Source organism: Balearica regulorum, chromosome 3, assembly GCF_011004875.1.
Source record: "Balearica regulorum gibbericeps isolate bBalReg1 chromosome 3, bBalReg1.pri, whole genome shotgun sequence".
Classification (NCBI taxonomy): Eukaryota; Metazoa; Chordata; class Aves; order Gruiformes; family Gruidae; genus Balearica; species Balearica regulorum.
In genome coordinates, this window is record NC_046186.1 from 61782298 (window position 1) to 61805358 (window position 23061).

The following is a 23061-nucleotide window of genomic DNA, read 5'->3' on the forward strand; positions in this document are numbered from 1 at the left end:
TGCCTACATGAGAGTTTGCTTGTATTCATTTCCTCTCAGTGTTAATTTATCTTTTGACAGACCGCTCCATTAGTACATCCTCTTCTAGGCAGCAGAAGCCACTATGTTTATGGCAGCATTAAAGTCTCAACAATTTCTTTCCTAACATATCAGGCTATCACATTCTTGCCGCAAAGGAGTTGAAAGAAGTTTTAACAATTAGGAGAAAATGTAGGTTTAACTGTTGTTTTAATGTTGTTGTCATAAAACACCAGAATAAAATACCTTCTCCCTGATGCACAAAAACGCTAACAAATTCTAAGTGAATTTCAGTAAAACCAAAATTTTAAAATAATTGGATTTAGATGAGCAAGAATGAATCTCCAACCAACTCTTCAGCTGCTTTTATCTTTGAATATTGCTGCATTATAATTTTACATAAACACAGTGATATTGGGTTTTTTAATACTAGCCCAAATAAATTATGACTTAGGAAGGAACAGAGCTGTCCTGTCATTTACAGGGCAAAAGACTCTCTGGCTGATCTCAACTCCACAGAAAGTATTACAATAAAAGAATTTTATTAGCTTTGATACCTTGTGATAACTCATATGCTTAGTATGCCAGTCATTCTGCAGCCAGTGCTCCGGAGAATTCTCCTTCACAAAGTCACTCACTCTGTTTCTGAAATCGTTAGGCTTCAGTAAGAGTAACTGAATTATAAAGTAACAGACTTGAGCTTCATTTCCTTCATGACTACGCATAGCCTTAAACAAAATGGATCAGAAAACATGCATTACAGTTGATGCTGCTGTCTCCTTTACAGGCCCTAAACATTGGCTAGCAAATTTGGCTGCACATTAGGTATATCTGCACACAAATTCACACTGAACATATGGTCTTTCAACTCTGTTTTTCAAGTGAAGACACAGAACAGAGGCAGGTTAAATCACCTCCTGTGAAAAGTACCCATCACATTTTTTATTCCATAGGCACAAAGTCTTACAAACTCCCCAGTGACAGCACATTCTCCAAGAATTCTAGCTCTCTTTTAGCTGCCAGTTCTGTTATTGAAAATAGCTAATTAATGATAATGAAGTTAAGATTGCTTCAAACTTCTGGCCACTCAGATGTCTGGACTTCAGTTTGATTTTCAAACTAAAACTCAAACAACCAGCTTTACATTAAGATGAGGTTTTAAAACATGTATAAAGGATAATTACTGAATAAAAAGTTAATGCTCTCTAGGTGAGTTCTGCTTTATTTTGTAGGATAACCTAGAAAGACAAAGAATGCCATTTCTCTCTTACTTTTCTGATGAAACAGGCTGAATTCTAAGCAAAGAAAGCACACTCTAATGGGTACAAGATTTTCCATTTGCTTCTGAATTATGGCATGCCATACTCCTTCTACCTTTTCATGTTGCAGAAATAAATGCATATCTCGGAGGTCAGAGACCCAAAACACTAATAACATTTAATAATACCAACTCAATGGTTGCAATTAAACAACAAAAAAAAAGCTGAAGATTCAGAGAACTGTAAGACTTTGAGTTTTACGTTGCTTACAGAAGTAATCCATTATTTTACGTGATTATTGGGTTAGCAAATAGTCACTATTCAAAATCAATGCATTTTTTAAAAAGATCGCTCCTATAAAAGTGACTCAGAAAGCAGACTCTGGCTGAAGAACTGGCATTTTACCTTCTAAGGCAATACTTACCAAACACAGTATCAACCTATCCAGTGTTACAATGTTGTATTTCCATACCATGTCATTGAGAATCTCAATACATTTATTGAGCTGCTGACCTCCTGCAGACGTAGAGAATTCATACACCAAGAAATCTGCAAATGTCCTGACATGTGCCACCAGAGCTCTGGCCCCAATTCTTTCTAACACTCTAGCAGGGAAGAAGAAAAGAAAGAAGAAAAAAAAAAAAAGAGAAGCAACAAGCAATTGTTACTGATCTTAATACATTTTTAACTGGTGTATTTTATAGGAGTTAGTGAGTTTTAATACAATTGTCCTTCAAAAAAAAAAAAAAAGGACAAAGACAAAAAGCCCTCCCTTTATTAAATGAACTGAAGAAAACCTCAAAACAAAGAAAAAACCCACAAACAAACAAAGCAAAGCAAAACAAAACAAACCACAAAGCAAAAAAAACCCCAAAACTTAGAGCAACTGAATTCCAAAGTCTGGATACTAATTAGAAGAAATGTTTCACCAATTCTTATGTGTAATATTTTGCCCAGAATCCATGCTTTAGTTATGCATTTTTAGTTATACACCTCTTTGGACAATCTTCTGCAACTCAACTTTATTTTCCCACAGTATTCATTTTAAGATAACCATAGCATTAAAATACTGGTATTTCCTCATTGTATAGAAGAGTAACACATGCTATTAAAAATATTAACTGTTTCAATAGACCTAACCAGGACTGAAAAGAATCTTTTTTTCCCAGCTGGAGCTGATGCTGTTACTACTGAGAAAAGTAAAAAACCTACAGGACCACAACTTCTATAATAAATTTTCCTCTTAATCCAACTTTTGTTTTTTTTTTTTTTTTTAAAAAATATTTGGCCTTTATTCATGTAAAAAGGCTAAGTAAATAAGTGCTTTGTATCTTCTGTTTATTATTCAGATTGCCTGAAACACTGCCATTACAACTAAACTACTTAATTCAAACACCTCACATCCTTGTTCCTTACCAGGAAGGATACACATTGCAGTCCACTGTGTGGTGTAACCAGTCTTAAACACTGCACAATTACTATGATATGCTTGCTAATACCTAGTTCCACTCATTTTTTCCATGCTCTGAATTAATTAAAAAAAAAATACAAATCAAGCTGTTAATGCACAAGGCCTATGCCCTCAAAACTGAGAATGTTCCTGTAGTAACTTTGAAATAGCACAGCTTTTAAGCTCACCTGTAGCCAATTTGATTAATGTGATCGGTATCTAACAACATCTTCCATAGGAGACAAAGGAAAAGTGGGGGTGAACCTTGCATAGAGAAGTGTGTGATTATATCATTCTCGTTGGTCATAGACTTCCACTTTCGGTATTCTTCTTCCACATTCTTCTTCAAGTTAAAACGGCTTTCCTGAGGTACATTATTCTGCTTGAAGAATACCTGAAATAAAGGTGGCTTTGCTGTGACTGAGAGCCTGGAATATTTGAACAAGCAAACTTTGCCTGATTTAGCACCTCATGAGTTCCTACTTCCTTGTACAATACAAACCTACTAGCTAGGCTTGTTGCTTCACTGTGACACCACAGTGACTATTCTGTCACTAACAAAGCTACATGACAAATTGTCACAAGAAAAAAAGGCTTCTCCAACTTTTTTTTGTTTTTAAAATTTTATTTATCTGATTTACCTTCCACCGGAAGTATCAGTTGGCCAAACCTGGCCTTAGACTACTCCCGGAGCAGCTAATGCATTTCTGAACAAATAGCAACGTTACAATCATGCTGCATTCTTTAGGGACTTCAGATTAATGTAGTCTGGACAGGGGAAGAATCTCACCAACAAGATCCTTTGCCTTTTGCTAGTTAAGAGAGTAAATTATCTGTATTTCCAATTATAAAATCATCAGTTTGAAACTATTACCTGCAGAGGAGCTGGAAAACAGCTTAGTGTATGTGATGCCCAGTTATGTGGAGTAAAACTCATGATAGTCTGCAATATATCCTTGCACCAAGTTCCCTGAATTGAATCGGAGCCTGTGAAAAAGTCTAGAAAATGAATTGATGATATTAGAATTTCACAACAAAAAAACCCATTTCTTATTAGTATTCCTTTTGTAGTCACGTGCATCAGGCTTTTCTAGTTCAACAGGGTTTCCTTATTGGCCAACTTTTCCCATCCCTTTCTTTGAATCTTACTTACTCCATAGAACAAGCTGGATAATATCTTTTTTATGCTATTAACAATAACAAAATTATTTTTAGGTTTTGAGCTAGAAATAAAGCAATCATGATGTTAAGATTTTTATATTTAATTTCCTGTAATGACAGTAAGACAAGCTTTTGCTGATTAACTGATTAGATTTTAAAAAAAATCCTGAGGAAGATAATGGTGATGCAGTTGCCAGATGCCATTTTATACTGCTTTAAAAAGGCTCCTCAGCAGTACTTTTCCCAATGAAGCTGTAGAAATAAAATACAAGCCTCATCGCCCCAACCCCAGTGTTGATTTAATATTAAAGGTTGAAAAATAAAAACACCTAACACAAAGAAACCCTTTCCCTTTCAAATCAGCTCCAGCAGTTTTTGTGAAATCAATTGTTCTAACTCTCCAGCAAGTCTCCAGACTAGAACTATAAAAAAAAGGAGACAGAGAAAACATCACCCTCAAAACTAACAAAAACCTGACCCACGTCACTGCATATTGTTAAAACATTAAAACATGCAATTAAAGCTTCCACCTCTCCCTTCCCCAGGAAAGCAAACTCAAATCACACACTACTTTTTCTTAAAGGTAAACTGTAGAGGGGGTGGCTTCCACATGAGCAACATACTTGCTGTGAACATGCCATCTTTTTGTTTTAAATGGCACATATCAGTAATCAATCCAAACATTTAAATTCAAAATAATGAAACTGAAAATAAGAGACAGTAAGAAAAACACCCAAACACACTGTATCTCTGTATAAAAATAGGCTTTTAAACAATGTCTGATTTCACTACTGCTTTAATAATAGCTTTAAGCCTAAAAACAAGTAGTTGGAAATTAAAACTGTACACTTCTGGTTTTGAAGAGAGTATGGGATATGTTTTATGACTGGGTTATTTCCATGATCTTCTATTAAACAGTATTTTAGAGAAATGACTTGACTACAGCTGTGACTTAGATATTATCTCACAGTGTTCCTATTACCTGTCACATGTGTTGCCCTTGCTAGAGTTAAGATCAAAGCCCTGTTGAGTTCTTCTGATTCTGCTGAAAGAACTGTTTTGGGATCACTGAGGAATCGTGTAAACTGTGGCTGCACTTCCGAGCTGCCCAAAGCTGTAATTAGCCTTAGAGCAGTACTCTCAACACTGAAAGAAGGAAACAGTCCAGTTAGAACATAATCTTATTTGCTGTTTCTAAGATTCAAAAAACCCACCTATTTTTCTTCCAGTTTCTGCTTCAAATAATACAAAAACATTTGTTTTGAAAGTTACATTCTTAACCTTTTGGAAAAGTTTGCTTTTTCCACTGTTTAATAGATTTGGTTTCAGCTATGTAAGTACTTTATTTCCAAATAAAGTTCTCAAAAGTTGAGTTAGTGAAAATTCCAGGTGCAGAGCTCTGAAAAAGAGCCTCAAGTCTCTCCAATGTAGAGGCCCCCCATTTTGTTTATCTTTTGAACATCTTTGTCTAAACAAAGATACATAGATAAATAAATATATGCAAAAACGGGGGAAAAAAGGGCATGAATAATGCATGGAAGTTTCAAAGCTAACTATCACCTTGAAGCAGACAGCAGTAAATTGTCCTTATTAAAGAAATGAGGAAGTACTGCTTTCCATTAAAAGTACTTTATTTTCCAGTGCTCTAGCTGGAAGCACTTTTCACACCAGGTAGTTTGAAGTAATTTAAGAGCCTTTCATAACATTGTGGCTTTGAAATGCCAAAGCCACAAGTTAGTTTACGCCAATCTAGTTGCATGCAGTGCTTATCAAAAGTGACTGATATTAATATCCATAGTTCACAGACTAAGACAACAAAACAAGATTTAGGTGAATAAAAAGAACAAGACCTTAAAATTTAAGGAGAAAATTGTCTTCACTTGTTCTCTTTATTCTCAATAACGGATAAGCAACTTGGATTTGAACTAAGAAATTACTGTGTAATTAGACTTCCTCAACATGAACTGATAATAATGAGGTTGCTCTATCTCCCTCACACACACAAACAAGAAGTATTCTACTCCAAGAGTGAATGGACACTCTTTTCCCCAACTTTTCTACAACAAACCCCAGGTTCAACATACAAAATGAAACTCATACCCTTCAACTTTTTTAACAGCAAATTAAACTCAAAGCTGTTCCCTAAAATTAGCTGCATATCAACTCTAGATCTTCTTTAACCAGCTTTTCCATCTGTCTTGTATCTAAATTAGCCATTGGTTTCTGCATGGTTTACACTGATACACACACACCATACAACGGAAATGACTTTTTTTTTCCCCACTCAGGTTCATGTACAGCCACCACAGCTTTGCACCCACTCCTTTACAGCTGCAGGACGATTCAGATTATTTCTCTGATCTGATGGAAAATTAACTTTGCTAAAGAATTGAGTGGAACCAGCTTAACTTTTGTAACATAATTAAACATCCTCTACAGGAGTAAGTAAGCAAGTACAGTGCCACTGGCAGATAAGCCAGTCACTGTGACTGCAAGTAGCAGGCATTGCCCTTTATCTCCAGCGCAAGCTCAAGAGTTGCCCAACACTTCCTGACATGACAGTTCTGGTGCACGTTACTGTGTTTTGACCTGTGACACTGCTGCCGTCTCTGTGCAAGAGGATTCCTCTTGCAACTCTGCAGAGTACTACTGCTAACATCTAACTATTTCCGAAACATGACCCACTGAGATACCACAAAACAATTTAGCCACAGAACTAAGACTAGGAAGTGCTCCTGTCCCATTTAAAACCTATTTCTCACACGGCTTTCAACATATGATGAAGGAGGAATCCAAGATTATGGTTAAGTATGGTAACCATCACTCACCACAGATGAAGCTGGTTCTGATTAGTCTGCGGCACAGCAGCCAAGGAATGAAGATGGCTGAGCAGCTGGACTCTGTAATGAGGCTGGATGTGATGCATCCGATAGCTAAACATTTCTAGCAGAGTGTGCAAAATTCCCCATGCGTGAGATTTGAACACTGTTGGCAGGAGCTGACCTTATGAAAAAGTTTGTAAAGTAAGTTTTCCAAGTTATGACACTTTAAAATACAACTACAGATGACACTATGGATAGATGGTTATATTTAGCTGCAAGTCAGATATTTGATCTGAAAATTGTATTACCTCTAAAGACTGCATGTGCAAGCACTGTCTGAAGATGCTGTAAATGTGTAAAGCTCAATAATGTCTTGAATGAACATATACAGCACACGTGCAAATTATTTTAATAAGTGGAATTAAATATAATTTGCATCTAATTAAGTAACTTTGCTTATGATTTTCCATTAAGCATATTTTTGCACAATGCAGCATAACCTAGGGAGGTCCTGACCATACAAGTGATGGCATAAAAGGACAGCAGCATACTCATCTGAAATTTCCTGCAGCACTAGGATAACTATTACAATTTCTTTTACAATAAAATAATTCACATAAGTATTCAACATGCTGCATCATTAGATTTTAATTTTTACTATGGTCTTTAATTGCCATTAAAAAAAAATGCTACTGAACAAAAGGAAAAGGCGGGGGTGGGGGGAAGGTTGTCTTTCTTACTGATAAAGCCTTTGATGCCCAAGGACTCTATTTCCATATAAACCAACAGGCGACTATAGGTTTCCACAAGAGCAGGAGCCAAGGCCAGACTAGATTTTGCATGAGCCAACTTAATTACTCTTGTAGCTATGCTATGAATCAGACTGAGGAAAGAGAGAAAGTATTTTTCAGTCAAAAACAAGGACTTGAAAGTTAATAAATTTATTAAGCAAATCAACAGATCTATACATTACATGTCCAGACATAGGGAAGCTTTCCTGATAATAATTAGTTACACACAGATTTACAGATTAAAAAAAAGCTAGCTGCATACTGTACCTCATTTTGGCATGAACTGTGAGTGAGTCCAAGAGGTTCATTGGCAATGGGGTAATAGACCCTGATGCCATGCAATTAGTCCCTGGAAGAGATATCCTCATGTTGCCATTTCCATAAATAGTCTCTACTAGTACACCCATTGGCAAAGTGAAACACTCCGAATTGGTTGAATAAGCATTGCACAACAAAGCAATCTTGTAGTCACTCATCTGTAAGCTCTTATTTCTTAAACTCTGTTGCAAAAACCTGTGTGACAAAGAGGTTAAAATTAAGTAGAAAGAAACAAGCAGAAGGATACACATGCATACCAGGATTACAGCCACAATAACCCAAATCAAAAATCATTGTAAAAGAGTAGAAGAAACGAAATATTCATTAATGGCATCATATCAAAATGACCACATCTTATGCCACAGTTTCACTGGGAGAAATGCCTCAAGAAAAGAAACACACTCTAAAAATCACCTTTCTGGACAAAGCTTAGCCCAATGTACTGCTCACCCACACTTTCCAAACTCAGCATAATAAAACAAAATAGTCAATTTGCTTTCAGATTCTCCATCAATAAAAAGATTTATTAATCTGAAATGTAATATATTATTTCCATTAGCTGTATGATAACAGCATATTTTGACTTTGAGCCTTTCTTAGTCCTGCTTCATTCCTTTGATAACCCTTACACAACATCCCATCACACAATACATTCTGAATACAGACTAGGAGCTTCCTATTCCATAATGTCTAGAGACAAATCAAAATGTAACAAAACCCCCAAAACTCACTCATGGTGAAGTTTAAGAGAATGAGGAATAGGAATCTGCAACTTGGAGTTGTCACTATGGGCCTTCCGATTCAGATGAATCCAAATACAGGTCATTGCAAAAGCATGAGTTGACTGGGGTTTGTTAATATCAGGTACAGGAATACACTAAAGAAAGAACACATGAATGTGATACATTGCATGTACTGATGTACAGAAAACCAACTTGGATAGCCAGCGTTCACAAGATCAAGTTTTTCTTTACCTTACTTGCAACACCACAAGCAACATTTTTAAAGAACAGATTCTACCCTCATCTGTGTACGTCATTTTAAATCAAGAGCTCTGGAAGAGACCTGGACCTCAGTAATTATTCTGAAAAAAAACCCAAACCAAACAAATAATCTAAGAACTCAGCAAATGGAAGTTCATGCTTAGAATATACAAATTCAAGACATATATAGTTACAAAGCATATACTTTCACTCTTAGCCTCACACTTGTTATTCAGAAATGTTATGGTACGTGCTTTTTCTGAAAAATCTAACTTGTCTAGCATCACCATTACACTTAAAGATTAATACACTTCCTATGAAACACCCCAAAATTCAAAAGGTTTTGGCTACAGCCTCAGGTATATTACAGCTATTGGAAAAGGCATTCTGGCTCTCTCCTTTTGCCAACATCTGCATTTCTTTCCCTTTGGTACATTAACTACTGCACAAGCATCACTGATAGTACAAGTGAGGGAGCAGCAATGCATAATCGAGAGGAGAGTAAGACAGATCCTCTTCAGAGCAACAATTGTAGATAACATTTAAACTGCTTGTGAAACTGAATCCTCAAATACCCCAGTCCTACAAACACTTTAAACAAGTCTAACTCAGAGCCCATCACTAAAGTAAATAGTCCTGTCAGTCTTCCTGTATTTTGTGCTGACAAAAGCAATTGCGAGCTCATGAAACAAATTGTATAGAAGAATTTCTGTGGGTCAAAACTAACTTAAGAAGGGGAAAAATTGGTACGTTATCGGTTTGGTACACCACATATTTGTGTTAACATATCTACTGGCCCAAAACAGAAGGCACTATGATAAGAGCAACCAATCAGGACTTCATGCTGACAACGCTGTCACAATAGAAGTTTCAGAACTTCCCCTAGCTCCCCCTTCCTCAGGAACCTTCATTCCAGAGAAATGTACAAAGCCTGAATAGGATTTGATTTGCTACCGCAGAATCAATTTTAAGTAACCATTAATACAAAACAAACTCAAAGCTTCTTTTTCAGTTCTTTGCACCTGAAAGTGTCTCTCAGTGTATTATTCTGTTACAGCCCAGATGTAACAATATCAGTCTACATTATTCCTTAATAGTATCCTCAAAACCTTAATCAAACCAAAGTCAAGGAAGAGATGAGTTAACAGAAGTCTCTTTCACACCTAAAAACACTGCACAAATGTAGTTACTGGAAAAACATAGCTAGGAAATCCTGCAAATTTTCATTTAATTATGAAACACCCCTCTCCAACTATACAGCGCACTGCTCTCAGAGTAATGCAAGAATGATAGTAGTATTGGCATATGAAGGTCTCAGGTTAAATTAAAAATTAAAAATAAAACTTTTAATTTCAGAGAGGACTTACTTCTTTCTCAGGATACAGGAGGTCAAAAAGCTTCATAACTGGGAGGAAGTCAGCCAGTGCATTCTTCTGGATGCTGCCAGAGATGAACTGGAGTAGCACCCACATCAGATGGTCTCTTCCTTTAATGAGACCACGGCCTGCCAACTGTCAAAAAACACTCAATAACTGACAAATACAGCATGCAAAAGAAATATCACTTAACATCCCTATAAAAGTAGGAGGGCAGACTAAAATAGTTCTAGCAGAGGTTACTGGGAATTTTATAACAGGACTTAGGCAGAAATGTATGTTGTGTTTTCAGAAAGATGACAAACAGGTACATTAGTTGTAACACAGACTCTGGGAGGGCCACAACAGTTAATAGTAGGATTTAAAATGTATTTAGCTCTTGAGGATCACCGTTTTGGAAAGTTAGCAACTCTTACATATTGGACTTATTTGTCACCTTGTAGCCCTGTAGCCAAGTACAGTATTGTCACTGCTAGGAGCAGGCCACAGGTTTTATATTAACTCTATCTATACAGAAAGCCTCTGAACCAGAACAACTTGGGCTTCATCTGGACTGGTATGGTTGTTTTATTTTTTTGTTATTTAACTTCTTTATCTGTAATAGCAATTCTCTAATAACCAGTACTCTACTCGTAACCTCTACTCATATCTAACTTTAGTTTTAGATTAGATTTGTGCAATTGTCTTGTATAGTGCCTACTGTTTCAATGGTTCATTACAGTAATTAGAAGGGATGCAACCATGGTAAAACTAATTTCAGGGATACTAAAGAGAGCAGAAAACAAGAATCCATCACAAGCAAAACATAACATACATAGTAAATTTTGATGTAACATGGAATTGTGGACAAATAAAGATCAAACAATGTGTACTCCATGCTAGAAACTGTACCTAAATAGCCACAAGCTAATCCTACAGTGAGGAGAAAGAACACTCCTTTCCTACCGACACCATGCTTTCTCCCAGCAAAGAGCTCAGAAAGTTGCTGACTTACTGTAACCCCTCCTCTCTTATGGAGGACTGGCACCACCACTCTCCAAATTCACAGAGGCACTGAGCACCAGAGAAAAGGGAAATACTAGAAATTTATAATCCCTTTAATGGGATTATAATTAGGAAGTAATAATAACTTTGGACTGTAATTGCCAATATCATTGTAATTGGGCAAATGATCTTTGCTTAGATTGCTTTAATTAGATTGATTAGGCAAACAAAGTTCTTGCACCTATTTACATGGCATGTTTCTTTAGCTCACAAACCGAACAGGGCATTCACTCTGGAGTTTGGCTGTAAATTGGATGCAACAGCACAGTACTCGCACCTTCTGAATTATGCCAGTTTATCTCCTTATTCTAGTTACTAACATATTTTGAATCCAAATACAATACAACATGCTGTAATTAAATACACTGGAAACAGACCTAGCTCACAGCAATGTAAGTTGAGAATTTGACTTCTACAGAGCACAATGATCAAAAATGTAATCATTACACATAAGGTACTTCTTTCAGGGGTGAGTGACTTTTTTTTTGTTTTAAAACTTGTTCTGTTTATAAAATCTCTCTTACTAAGTGGGAGCGATACAAACAATTTACCTTTTGATGGAGTGACAGGACCATGTGAGGAAAACTTGCAAACTGAAAGAGCACAAAGAAAATGAGCTGGCTGGAGAGATGCTGCCACAGAAGCTGACTGGTTCCACCATCATCAAACTTCTCTTCAGTCTCGGACCGTTCCATGGCATACACCACAAGATCCACCAGCTGGTCCTCCAGCACAGGGCAGCGCTGCTTGTGCTGTAAGGCAGAGATCAGATACAGTATTCCAAAAGCCTTGCCATTAATTTCAGAGCTTGCACAGTTGCAGTTACAGTACTGTATTTTGACAGAAGGCTGGGAAGCATGAAATGAAGTCTGAACTTAAGTTAAGGATAAGCCAGTGTATTAAAGCTGCACTATGTTACAGGTCACGATGATTTTTACATTTTATTACGCATCACATAATTCCCTACTCAGTTCCAAAACACAGACCATCAATGCGCAAATAACATCTGGGGGGTTTGTTTGTGTTTTTTAATAAATTCACACAGAATGTTATTTCTCTGATCCTGCATTCATGGAAAACACTTTTAACACACTGGTAGGGGTTCTTCGGTTTGGTTTGGGGTTTTTTGTTGTGTCTTCTTTTTTTTTTCCTCCTTCCCTCTTTTCTAAGTCCATTTCAAAAATAGGGATCACGATAAAGAAAAAGATCTATCAATTATACCACGAAACCCAGAGGAAACATCCCAATACACAATATAAGTGTTTAATGACTATTCTCTTTTTCATTCTCATTTTGAGCTCACCTACAACTAGCAGCAGAATTAACATCTGGTTAATACCCCTATAATTAGGTGCTGTCCTACTAACACAACACCACCTGGTACAAGACAACATAAAGATTTGAAAATTAATCTGGTAAAAGTGGTATGTTCTACACATTGTGAATAGAAGAGAAATTATGTATCATACCGATGAACTCTTTAGATGTTAGATCTAGACTGCCACAATCCCCACAGTGAGCTATGCAAACACAGAAATCATTTCAAATACACACTTTCCCTGATGACTTTTAATAATGATCACGTAAGGAATGCATTATATATTCAGATACATATGTTAGTACAGATGTATGTAAAGCAGGTCCACTACCAGTGGTTTGGAACTCAGATAATAAATCTTCAATTTAAGACCATCAAGTATAATGTCACTTATCACAAGTTCTTTAGTGCAACAGCCTTTTATTAACCTGCATTTGTACAGTTACACTTGTACAAAGTACTATTACTAAGGACAGAAAGCTTTGTGGAATTTAACTCATTTCAGACAGTGCTAGCACTTTGGAAATTATCCGACCTCTATTTGTTTCATTACAATCTCTATTCAGGTATTCAGGAATGGGTACTTTTTTTTTTTTTTTTTTTTTTTTTTTTTACACCAGATGCCTGTAACATAATGCAGCTTTAAACAAAACATTATTACTTTAATGATACAAACGAAAAGGAACTGAGCTGCTTAAACACTTATCATGAAAATGCAGTATCCCTTTCTAGAGGCAAAAAGGTGTATGTAAAAAAGTTTAAAAATATCTCCCAAATACTCAGAAAAACATTTTAGGGATGCCTTAGATGAGTTCTTTGACTTACTAGCCAGGCAGCTTAAAAAACCCCACTTTTAATTAATTAAGAAAGAAAGAAAGAATAAAAGGAAAAAGATGCTGAAAGGAGATACTTGTTCTACCTTCATCGCTGGTAGCCTTTTGCCATGAAAAAAAAAAAAAAAAAAAAAAGAGATTCTCTTCAATTAAAAATAAAATGCAAGAATGGGAAAAGTTGACAAAATATAGTGAACAGCATCCCCTGTTGCATGCTCTTCGCCAGCTCAAAACTGCAGAAAGCTACAATTCCAGCTGTGCTTTCCTGAAGCATGCTTAACACAAACCTCTAACTAAAACAGAAAGCGCTGATTACAGTTTCACCTTCTCTTCCAGTACGCAATGCCTATGTCATGGATCAACCACATTACAGGTTTACAGAGAGCAGTATTAACGCCACCACTTGAGAATACTTTGGGTATTTTGTGGTTTGGTTTTCCCCCCCTCCCAAAGCAACTAATTATGAAGCAGAGCAGGGTGCAACAGACAACACTACAGACTAGTTTATAATCCAGCATGCAAAACTACAATGTACAGGGCTTGAAATTCAATAGTTTGCTAAGCACTGGGTTAATGTCCAAAAGCCTAATCATGTTAGGCTATATTAATTTAGAATAAAGTTATTCCAAGAATAAAACAGGAAAAATATTACTGTTAAAAAGAAAGCCAGAATTTCCAGTAGGATTTTTTTTACTATTCTGAATAATTCCAAGGTTGGGAAAAGTTTAGGGGCCAGGAAATTAAAAAAAAATAAATTCACTCTTTTATTCTGAAAATCATGCTTTTATTGCTTTAAGAACAATTTTCAATAAGAAATATAGCAGTACTTCACGTTCTATCTTCATTAATTTAATTTTCTGGCATTTTTTTTTATTTCTGTATTTTCAGTGGCTGTATGTTTTTGCACAAATTTTGTATCTATAGTTTCAGAGTACTCAAAATACTGTGCTGCCTAAGAATTTGCAGGATTGGGGCCTTGTTTTATTAATTGCTCATAACTGAAAGAACATCTCAGTATATACTGAGACAAATAAAAATATACGTGAGAGCCGATTCCCCTCACAAATAAGTAGGGATTCACATTTTGGTATGGCTTAAACAAAACAAACCAAAAAACCCCCAAAACTGAAACACCCCCCACTGTTTTGGAATATATATGGAAAAATATAGCATTCAAAACCACTATGCTTTCTTCCTAAAGAGAACATTATTCAAATTTTTATAATTTGGTTATATAAATACATATTCTCCCTTTTGCCCTGAAAATATTGTTTCAAGATATGGCAAATACATAATCTCACTGAAAATATTATTAAACCATAAAGAAATAGAGAGGTCAAAAAAAAGCACTAACCACCATAACTTGATAGTAAAATTTCTCAAGACCAGCCCTCTGATGGACTAGTGGTACTTTTGAAAGCGGATCAAAGCTTCAATTGGGTTTGTTTCATGGGTTTTTAGGCCAGTTGGCAGGTTTGGGTTTTTTGGCAGAGTGGGGGGGCAGGCAGCGTTAAAAGTGTTCCCTAACAGAAAAGTATTTTAAGAAGTCAGTAAGGCTAGCTACAAGCTATTATATTTTCAAATATTTTAAACAAACATTTTTAGCTCACAAACATTTAATATTTACACTTAAGAAATTGATTCAGAAGACTGAACTGCAGAGCCCAAAATCCCTGCAAGAGTAAATGGTATCTCCAAAAGTCCAATTCAAAATGTGTAAGTTAAATGCCTGAAGCAGTTAATACAAGATAGAACTATAACCCCCTTCTCACTTCCATCTTCCAAAACTGTATGCTACCAAGACACAAAACTTAAAAGCTTGTTTGTTATATTACCCTGATTCTCTTCCTACCAAGTTCGGTGGGCATTCTCAAGTCTTCCTAATAAAAAAAATGGAGTAAGTTCCAACAAGGAAGTTGCACTCAAGTGTTCTCAAGGCACACTCTTACAGTCAGAAATATATATTAAAAAAAAAAAAAAAATCACATCCCTTAATTTAAATACTTTGGCATGTTAATACTAATAATATTGAATAGCAAGTTCCCAGCATCAACCTACAATATTTTAAAAATAAGAGAAAGGAAAGGCAATTTTTGAACATCACATTATGTCGTTCCTTTCACTTAATGATTCTACTTCCATAATGCACAGGCAGACATGAAATAAACATCTTCCCCAAGCAAACTATCCTGACTTGTAGCTAGGAGAAGATACAACTACACGTTCACCTGAACAGAGTACGGCACAGATAATTTCCTATTCAAAGCTGAAGATCACCCCTGCTGGTTTAAAAGGTGGCCAAATATACTATTTAAAGAACAAAATAACTAACACAATAGCTGCTAATTAAAAGTTCGTGTAACATTACGGAAACAAGAGACCTGAAAATTACATCCTCTTTCAAATATTCCCCAATCCAGAGAAATCAAAGTTTAACAAAGTTTTTCATTGCTTAGAGAACCGCAATTATGCAAGCAAAAATGGCATTTTATTCTTCATGCAAATCTGTATATACAGAGAAGGTAAAGATACAAACCAAAATGTTCAAAGTGACTTTATGTCCTTAAGACATTACTAAAGCTTGATTTTAAGAACCAGCTGTAGGATCCCTAAACTGAATCTTAATTTGGCATCAGTGTATTTAGACATTTTGAACTGTTAATTTTCCAAAAACCAGACTGTTACATACTTCAATAAATTATTTAAAAGATAATTAAGTATTGGGAGTATCACCCCAGCTAACATCAGAATATAAATTGACATAGAATCATAGAATCACTCAGGTCAGAAAAGACCCTTAAGATCCAGTCCAACTGTAAGCCATAACAACATATATGATAAAATACAATTTCAATTGTATTCTACTTCCTATAGACCAGTCAAGCAGGTATACAAGAGAAGATACTGTCCCACACAGAAGTACACAGCAGAAAAAACTAAAAATCCTCAGACTCCAACAGCAGGAACATTTTGAATTCCATATTATTACATCTGCACTTAAAGCCATACACTTGATAAAGGTATCAAAGAACCTCATCCCACAACAAAATCCTACAGCAAACCTTCGAATCCTAAAAGGAACAAATGAATCCATAAACATATCAAGTTTTACCTTCATTTTGCTCTCTGCAAGGTTAACAGGACAGCTGGATTTGTACTGTTCGTTTGTTTTTGCTTGTTTGGTTTTTTTAACACAACTCAAAGATGGCTTGAGTGAACAGTTTTCTAATACAAATCTGCTTAGTTAAGACTGAACCAGAAAATTTCGTTGTTCATTTTCAAGAATATTGGAGAACTAGGACAAATTTGGCTGAACCATACCTAGTTTGTGATGCCAAAAGATTCAAATGAAGGCTCCAATCCTGCAACTGGATCTGTGTAGATAGTTGACAGGGCACACAAGCAGCTTCACATAAATAATTAATGATCATAAATAAATAATGATCATTGCTTTGAGGTGTTTCTGTATTTATGTTGAAACAAACTTGGCATTATTTGCATTTTTAAGTGTCTTCTATTATACTGACAATTTCTGCAGGTTAATTCAGTTCTAATAATAAAATACAGAACTACCAGTCATTTTACTGAAAGCATCGATACAGTTACACAACTTCTGAAAAACACACTACTATTTTTTTGTCAGGTGGCTACATTAACAAATTCAGCTATAACATGAAGTTAATTTGTATCTAAAAGCAAGTAAATTTTTAACATTTTCCACCCTTTTAAACAGAGTATATTAATGTTTAAATGGAACATTATTTCCTGTTCTATACCACTACACCACCCTACTCTACATTTTTATTTTTAACTCACAAATTTTCAACAGCTCAAACATCTTTATGCTGGTGTAATTGTAGTAATACAGCTATAGTTCATGTTCTGTCAGCATTTCCTTTATAAGCTACGTTCTTCAAGTTTGTTCCTTGGCCATAAAAATTCACGCCAGGTTGAAACTTTGTGTAGGAATTCCTATTCTAGTAAACAGATTTTAAGTATGGTTCAATATATTTCATTACTTCCTTTACGTTTTCTTCAACTACTGTTAGAGGACAGTAAAGTAGAAGTTAAAAACCAGCATTTTTAATATCAGTTTTTTGACCTGAAGGCACAGACCATCTATAGTTAGAAGAATGAGTTCAATATATTTTTTGTCTAGCTCTTGTATTATTTACCAGCTACAAGATGCATAGAGGAATAGTTTGATTTATTAACTGAATGTAGACACAGAAATAGACACAGAATACAAATAATAGTCATTTCAACACTAAACCTAGCAGCTCTTTTCCAGGGTTTAACATTTCGGCTGCTTTAAGTCTCAAATACAAAAGATTGTCATATACAACAGAGTACTGTTTGCCAAGATATAGGAATGTGCGCATTCAAAAACATTGTCCCAATCCGGAAAGAGCACTGGCGTATTTCACTTACAATGGGAAATATACACAAGGTTTCAGGATCATGAAAATTTTATAGGCAAGTTACAAATCTGAAAAAAGTTTCTTAAATGGAAACACTGACACAACCTTCACTATAGTATTGCAAACAGCAACGCTATTTTATAAATTTTAAACAATGTTTTTTAAAGTAAGTGTGGAATTGATTATTGTAACAAGGGATCAACTGTAAATATAATACCCTCAATTTCAAATTTCAAGTAGAAGTCCACTTGGTTTATTTTCTCGGGTGTTTATTTATTTATTTAAACAAGTAGTCAAATTTTAAGGAACTACTTTTCACATGGTATTTTGTACTACCCTTCTTTTACCTAGCTTGGAAAATATTATAATTGCCTGTTGGGACGTTTGTTACGAAGGCTTCCTAATGATAAAGAAACTTCCACTAGTAAAGCTCTTTTTTTTTGTTGTTTTTTTTTTTTTTTCTTAAATGATGTATTTACAGCTTTATAATTTTACAATCAAGTGCAGTGGATGTTTTTCCACCGGCATAAGGAAAGAAATTTTGAACTAAGAATCTCTCCTCATCTGAAAATTCCAGCAGACAAAGTAAAAGTTCTTATGACTGGTAAGGGAAACGGTAGCAGTCCATTCCAATGAAAAATTTAGGACCAAAGGACCACTAGCTGTCAGCTTTATGCTACATCTCTCATACGTCTAGAGATTTGTAGTGAGAATTTGCCCGTGACTAATAGTCCTGCCAATTTCAAGCCCTGACTGTACATGTATTCTCTAACTGGAATCAGTGGCTACAAAGCGGCCAGCGTATCGTTAGTCACAATACAACAGTAAGGTTGTGAACATACCTGAGCAATGTTCAAGGTCTAGAGCATTGGAGGATGGGCAGGACAAGACAGGACAGAACAAAAATAAAGGAAGAAAAAAAGAAAAGACAAAACAGTGACTATGAGGCCAGCCTCAAGGATCCCCAAGTCAGACTAAGCCCTCCCCATTCTAAGGTATAAAAAGAAAAAATGTAACAAAACAAAACCCAGCTTTTCACTATTCTAGTACTATAACATGCCAATATAACAGAGTACAACAATGCTTTAAAAACTACTGACATGAACAATAATTATTTTTATTGTTTGAGCTAGTAGCAGTCTCCTACGTCTGTCAAAGGTGTACTTGAGGCTGGCCTTATAGGAAAAAAAAGCAATGCAAAAAAAAAATCATATTTTAAATATCTACTTTTCAGTTTAACATTCGTAAAGCAATATACAAATGATAGGAACAACAGTGTCCAATTAACCTAATATGATCTCATAAAAAAAATAAAAATAAAAAAATAAAAATAAAAAGAATCACTCTCTGGACCTAAACTGTTTTGCTTAGTTAGCTATAGCAAAGAAAAGAGAAAAGAATAGTGCAGATTCTATGCAGAAGTAAATCACATGTTACAGCATAGTACAGTACCTGCTTATTCAGACCTAGCATATTGCAGACCATATCCCTTGAATACGGTTGTTCCAGCACATATCTCAACAAAGCAGTCTGGGGCTCAAACAGATCCTTTAAAAAAAAAAAAAAAAAAAAAAAAAAAAAAAAAGGCAATCATACAAACATATATTGCCTCAAGAGTACATTTAATGCTGAGCTTACATTCAATTGAGTTAAACAATGTAAGAATGAATGTTTAATTCATGCAGATATGTATTATCTGGCAAATCTTTTTGTTCTCTGATACCCAAAAGAAAGGAGGAAATAATCATAGCTCTTAAGTGACAGATTTTATGGGGACCAAGTAGAACATACTTCATCCAATAAAAGGATGGCACACTGTTTGACACTGCCTTGAAATATTGGAAGACTGGCAAGAACTCAAAAGAAGCCAGGCACGACAACTGAGGAAGCACATGACCAAGATGCATAAAAATCATGAGTAGCATGAAGAAAGCAGATATAGAACAACTGCTCACTGCATCTTCCACTAACTGAATCGGTTTAAAGAAAAACATTATCTCAAGCTAGGTTCAAAACCAACAGAGGGAGCTGATTCCTCATGCAACATGAAGTCAAATGTGGAACTCCTTGTCAAAGGGATGTTGAAGATGCTTAAAGCTTACACAGGGTCAAGAGGAGACTGAACAAATATTTGGAAGAGGAAGGTTTACTAAATATACAGAAACCAGATCTGCCTCTGGAAACACCCAAAATGATAATGGCTATAGAGTGTTCACAATCTATATATAATTAGATATACTGTCCTTATATCCTTCCTTGGACACCTAGGATACAGGGAACGGGATGCTAGACAACGTGCATTTTTGTCCTAATCCTGTACAATTTTTAAATTCTTTCAGTACGCCGCTATTTCACACTCAGAGTTTTAAGTTTAAATAAGCTAATTTATATTTAAGTTTGAATTTTAACATTATCTTTCCTGCAGAATAACAAAGAGCACAGAAAAGAAGAAATTACGTTCCAATTCTCTTTCATCCCCCCCACTGTTAAACTGATTTTCCAATCAATTCTCTGCTTTCACTTGCTCTCTCACCCCCTGCCCCAAAGCACATTAAACATCTCATGTTCTTCAGCATTCTGGGCAGCAGTTATACCACAGACTACTTTAAAGGTCCTCTGCATACAGCTTGAAATCACTGAACTACAGAAAACAATGACATCTACATCTTCAATGTGAGCTGAAACAATCATATGTTCACAGTTGAAATTATTTTTTCCCTCCAACCACATAAAAGCTTTGTATTTATTGAATATAACATGTTTAAGAAGCTTAATAAGGCATACCTTATCATATGGTAAGAGACCTTTCAAAGGAAAACGAAGGGTTGTAGGATCCAGCTTCCATGAGTTACACATAGCACCCGAGTTATTTACCACAGGAAGAAGACTACAGCGACCTGCACGCAATGAAACATAAATTCTGAAACAGTGAAACTGGACTATTGTTTAATTACTCTGATGCAAAAACTGGTCTCAGCCATTTTTATGCTCCTCTTAAAATTTCCACTGTTTAAAGCTTTTTACTATAGGATTGCTTCAGGCTGATTTTATTTTTTCTAACTAATTTTCAACTAATAAAATATCTAAGGAGTAAAATCCCCATTTGTTCAGACTGAGTACCTCAAAAATAAAAGTATTTACAAATATTAATCTAAAAATGCCCTTTTAGGCTACCAGACTATTCCACTGCCTGACTTAGGGATTTAATTTTGGTTCACTGACCCGTTCCATAACGAAAATGTATTACCAATCTAAGTATATAATCCAGTCTTTCAATTTTCCTTCATTCACCTTGTAAGACAAACTGTCAGCACGATTCTGTTCCGTAAACTAGTCAAATATAAGCATCTGTACTCCAATTACAGTCAATGGAGACGTAGTCAATTCAGTTTGCATAGACCAATGCGATTCAGCTGATCACACGTGAAGAGTTATTTGTAGGGTGAATGTAGACTTGTTACTGTAGATCAGACACCTGGGATTCGTGTCAGTTGTCTAAACATAGGCATCCAAACTGAGACCCTAGCACACTGGTATATCAGCATCTAAATCTACGTGCCTCGACTTTGACCTAAACCTCACTGTCAATTCAAATTCCATGACTGGCCATATTACTATCGGATAAAACGAGTAGTAAGTAAATATTTATTTCTTCCCTTCAACCATATCTATACAGGTCATTTACATGAACAAAACTCGTAAAAATTTGTGTGTGATCCCTGTGAGTCATATGTGTAAAAGCTATGCCACACTTTTAATAGAAGAATAACTACATGCCTCTGAAACACAAAATGTTTTGGAGCATTACAGATGAATTTACATTCTTAATCTCTGCACTGAAGAAGCTCAGTTGCAATAAACCTTGCTCAGATCTAAGATCTAATGCAGCTGTTATTAAGCTACTTAATTCTCAAACAGAAGGCATTTTTATCTTTTTGAAGAAAAAAAAAATGCAACAGGCAACACAATTAAAACAGCCAAATTTGAATCTTCAGATTTCTAGCAATAAATGAAGATGACTTTTTCTTTCACGGAAGAGGAAAGCCAGTACTCATTTGAGCTAGGAAATGTTCACACAGAAGCCTGCAACAATAGGGATAAGGCTGAGCAGCTACAAAAGCTCCAGTAAGTTAGAAAATACTTTGTGACTAACATACCAGTGGATCTGTATTAACTCATAATCCTTGAGCATAGAAAACCACGATTTTCTTAACATCTACTGTAGTCAGAAACTATATGGCCATGTAACAAGTAGTACACTTCAAAATAATTTTTAGCTGCACACTAGTAGTGGATCTCATCACTATGAATCTTCCCCTTCAAAGCAAAATCCAAAGAGAAGCAAGTCTGAGAATAATCTGACAAGAGTCAAAACACCACATGAAACATAAGCTCTAAATCATTTTGCTTAGATTAATATATGCCCCAAAAGGCTCTAAGAAACAAAATAGTTCAAAATAAATTAATTTATTTTGAAGTCGTTCATGAAGTCATTCTCTTACCACAAATGGAATTTATTCTTGCTGTAGGTCTGAAGGTATCCACAAAATCCGATACTAAATTACCTAGTAACTGGGTGAGAAGAAGAGAAAAAATAAGTTAAGGGTTTAAGTTGCAGATACTGATAAGGCATATCTAAGACTTAAAAATAGTTTATATGTTTTAATAAAATATATAGGAATCTACTAAAATAACTAACTTCTTACACATTTCAACAAGTCAAAAAAATCAGCCAGAACCTAAAACCACAAAAAGAAAAGCATGACCCTATAAAGAAGGGGCAGGAAACCCTCTTCTCGGTTTGTACTTGCTTGAGAGTTATTATATAACTGTTTCTCCTATGCATACTATATTATTTCAGTGACCACTATTTAATAACAGATTATTTAAGACAAGGTTTAGAATTTCTTTTCATAACGAATCTCTGCCTTTGAATAACCATTCCACAAAGACAAAGAACCTAGATTAGTACAGTCTGGATTAAATCCTGGCTCAAAAGTAGTCAGTAACAGTTTTACCATTAATTCAAGAGTCAGGATTTCATTCTTTTGCCAACACCTAGTTATTTTAACAGAATACAAAATTAAAAACTGGATCAACATTACATTCTTTTTTGAAACAGTGACTGTTTTGATTGCACACTGTATAACTGAATTTAAATAAAGAAAACACTGGTCAGCTATTTAAAGTGATTTCTCTTATCTTGAAGCCATAGAGAAAGCACAAACTGGTCGGTAAGCACAACCTGCATTTCCAAATGCATTCAA

General features: G+C 35.4%; 1 protein-coding gene across 2 annotated transcripts in view; it reads right to left on the reverse strand.

Moving 5' to 3' along the window:
* The window catches only part of MED23 (mediator complex subunit 23), a 40035-nt gene that overhangs the window by 11522 nt on the left and 5452 nt on the right, over positions 1-23061 (reverse strand). Inside the window, exons 8-22 of one of the 2 annotated variants that reach the window (XM_075748098.1) lie at positions 22297-22366; positions 20579-20691; positions 19247-19342; positions 18637-18654; positions 11774-11974; positions 10170-10313; positions 8551-8696; positions 7769-8014; positions 7451-7593; positions 6717-6891; positions 4871-5034; positions 3602-3726; positions 2916-3121; positions 1702-1882; positions 576-746 (exon numbers count right to left, since the gene is read on the reverse strand). In XM_075748098.1, the coding sequence (XP_075604213.1) occupies positions 576-746; positions 1702-1882; positions 2916-3121; positions 3602-3726; positions 4871-5034; positions 6717-6891; positions 7451-7593; positions 7769-8014; positions 8551-8696; positions 10170-10313; positions 11774-11974; positions 18637-18654; positions 19247-19342; positions 20579-20691; positions 22297-22366 (2199 nt within the window). The remainder of the gene's footprint in view (positions 1-575; positions 747-1701; positions 1883-2915; positions 3122-3601; positions 3727-4870; positions 5035-6716; positions 6892-7450; positions 7594-7768; positions 8015-8550; positions 8697-10169; positions 10314-11773; positions 11975-18636; positions 18655-19246; positions 19343-20578; positions 20692-22296; positions 22367-23061) is intronic. The other variant, XM_075748099.1, reaches the window with a different exon arrangement.